Source organism: Scaptodrosophila lebanonensis, unplaced genomic scaffold (assembly GCF_003285725.1).
Source record: "Scaptodrosophila lebanonensis strain 11010-0011.00,11010-0021.00 unplaced genomic scaffold, SlebRS2 tig00000085-arrow-pilon, whole genome shotgun sequence".
Lineage (NCBI taxonomy): Eukaryota > Metazoa > Arthropoda > Insecta > Diptera > Drosophilidae > Scaptodrosophila > Scaptodrosophila lebanonensis.
Genome location: NW_022060564.1, coordinates 4,242,792 through 4,245,647, shown reverse-complemented (window position 1 = coordinate 4,245,647; position 2,856 = coordinate 4,242,792). Strand labels below are relative to the sequence as shown.

Below are 2,856 nucleotides of genomic sequence, written 5' to 3'. Positions count from 1 at the left end.
AAAGCAGCATTCGATAGCCCGAGGAGGGAACGTGTATATGCCGCACTGTCTGAGTTCGGTATCCCTGCAAAGCTAGTGCGACTTTGCAGAATGACGTTGAGCAACACTCGTAGCTCCGTCAAGGTAGGAAAGGACCTCTCCGAACCCTTTGATACCGTTCGAGGTTTCAGGCAAGGCGATGCCCTCTCGTGCTATCTCTTCAACTTCCTGCTGGAGAGTGTGGTGCGCAAAGCTGGTGTACACCGAGGCGGAACGATCTTTTTTAAAAGCGTTCAGCTTCTTGCGTACGCTGATGATATAGACATTATCAGCCGTACCAGGAGAGGCGTCACCGGAGCATTTGCGGCTATTGAGAAGGAAGCTGCAAAAGTGGGTTTGGTGATAAATGAGAGCAAAACTAAGTATATGTTTTCCTCTAGCAGGGACACGCGGCAACCAGACTCCCAGATCGCGGTGGAAAACTATACTTTCGAAATGGTGAAAGATTTTATGTATCTTGGCACCACCGTCACAGCAACCAACGATGTCAGCCTAGAAATCAAATGGAGATTAACTCTAGCCAATCGATGCTACTTCAGCCTCAGTAGGCAATTGAGTAGCAGAGACCTTTCCCGAAAAACCAAGCTAACGCTCTACAAGACGCTCATCCTCCCCGTGCTGCTTTATGGTGCAGAAGCATGGGTGATATCGCAGACTGATGCAGCAGCTCTTGCAGTGTTTGAGAGAAAGATGCTTCGGAAGATCTTCGGTCCCATACGCGTTGGCGACGACTACCGCATACGATGGAACAGCGAACTGTACGAGCTCTACGCTGACATTGACATAGTCAAGCGAATAAACATCCAGCGGCTAAGCTGGCTAGGTCATGTCGTGCGTATGGAAGAAGACGCTCCAGCGAAAAAAGTTCTCGATGCGGATGTTGGGGGGAGACGACGACGGGGGAGGCCTTGCCTACGTTGGAAGGACCAGGTAGAGAACGCACTTACTACCTGCGGAGTGACCAACTGGAAGCGACGCGCGCGAAGCAGAGGCGCGTGGAGAGCTGTGTTACGTCAGGTCATAGCCCGATAACGGGTTTGAAGACCAGTCAAGAAGAAGAAGAATAAGCAGGCTTCTTCATACTTAAAAAACCAGAACTAAACTTGAAATGGAATTCGGTTCATCAAATGTTTAAAACAAATATTACTTTTCCTCTTATAATAAATTAGATGCTCAATTGTTTTGTAATTTATTTTTTATTTAATTTGTAATTTAAGAAAAATTTGAGTTTCGAAAGATCTTTAGCACATAAATATTTCAGAAATGAAATAAAAAAATAATTTATGTTTTGAATTCTCTTTAAAGCAATATTTATATAAAAACTCGAATAAATACAGAAGATGTACAAGTAAGATGTAAAATTTTACTTTCAATGCCTTTGCATTATAATCGAAATAAGAATTTATCTCCATATTGAACAAAAATCATTTCCTTACAATTGCATTTGCCTTGGATTTGAAACTTTATTCATTTATTTATTTATTTGTTTGAAAGCTGCTTCCGAGCCACTTGCGAAACACGAGTATATGTATACCATTTGCCTTGCTTGCAATTTTCGCGCAGAAGGACAATAGCCAGGAGTCAATCAGCTGGCTTACCAGGACGGCAGAGAGCAAGGAGAAGAAAAGAGTAATCAGTAACTGTCATGGCCAAACAAGCAAATAAATGACGCGTGACTGTCAGACACGATGCTGAGAGCGACATAGTCGCAGCATTGTTGCTGTCATCTAAATGCAGAAAGGACAATGGCAGACGGCGGGGCAAGGGGCGAGCAACAGACTGCCAGTGGCAAGGACGACACAGGCAAGGCGAAGCAACACACAAACGGACAAACGCACATTTTGATAAATGCCTCATAAAATGAGCAATTATCACGTGCGAGCTGCGGCGCGGAGACAAAACAGCAGCAAGGACATTCGGCACAAGCTGCCAATGCAGGCAGGCTGAGCTGAGGACAATTAAAAACCAAACACAGCGCGTCAATAAAATTATTTGTCAAAATGTCAGGCAACTTTGCAGCGGCGGGGTGGCCAACAGGGTGAGCCTGTGTGTGTGTGTGTTGTTGTTGTTGTTGTTGTTGTGTGTGTGTGTGTGTGTGTGTGTGTGTGTGTGCGCCGAGGGGAGTGAACAGACGTGTCAACTTTGGTGGCAGCAAATGAATGAGGAACATAAATCATGGACTGAAGACTGAACGCCCAGGAGACGGAGAGGAAGGCTGGCATAACTGACAGACATGCAGACAGACGGACAGACAGACAGGCAGACAGGCAGAAGAGCTGGCAGGCTGCAGTCGACTGTCCTTGATTGACCGCACTCAGTGGCTATCAGAGCAGATATTAGAGATGAGCAGAAATATAGAGGAATATCCAGAGCTTAAAAAAGAATCTAAAAGAAGAATTTCAGAAATTACAATTTGATTACATAAATTTAAAATAATCTAAGTTTATACAAGTAGCTCTGGTAAATAACATTTGCAGATCCTAACTGGAAATTTGCTCTATTTACTAATATTTCAATACAAGAATTCATTTAAATTTCACGGATCCAATGCTTATATTAAACATAGAAAAACAATTTTTTCCAATTACATTTTCGACAGATGACGATCCTGAAGACAGCAAAAGAATGTCAAAGAAATAATTATCCATCATGAAATATTGATATTCCACAATCAAATATTTACGATTCCAAATAAAACTCACGTTACCCACGGGATTAACATTTACCTAAAGTTTTTGTTTGTGATTTACAAACAGCAGGAAAAAAAAGGATGAAGACGACCCTGAGGACAGCAAAGGAGTGAAAAAGAAATAAATA

At 42.8% G+C, this 2,856-nt stretch overlaps 1 protein-coding gene across 1 annotated transcript; it reads left to right on the top strand.

Moving 5' to 3' along the window:
• On the top strand, positions 1–618 carry LOC115626418. The gene is made up of 2 exons (XM_030521786.1): positions 1–369; positions 423–618. The coding sequence occupies exons 1-2, from the start codon at positions 91–93 to the stop codon at positions 585–587; spliced, it is 444 nt and encodes a 147-aa protein (XP_030377646.1). The 5' UTR covers positions 1–90; the 3' UTR covers positions 588–618.
• Positions 619–2,856: the final 2,238 nt, after the last annotated feature.

Excerpts from the sequence above, each read along its gene's own strand:
- LOC115626418 (XM_030521786.1), top strand. The coding sequence starts at position 91 with ATGACGTTGAGCAACACTCGTAGCTCCGTCAAGGTAGGAAAGGACCTC. Across the intron at positions 370-422 it reads TTGAGAAGGAAGCTGCAAAA|GGACACGCGGCAACCAGACT; the intron begins GTGGGTTTGGTG and ends TTCCTCTAGCAG.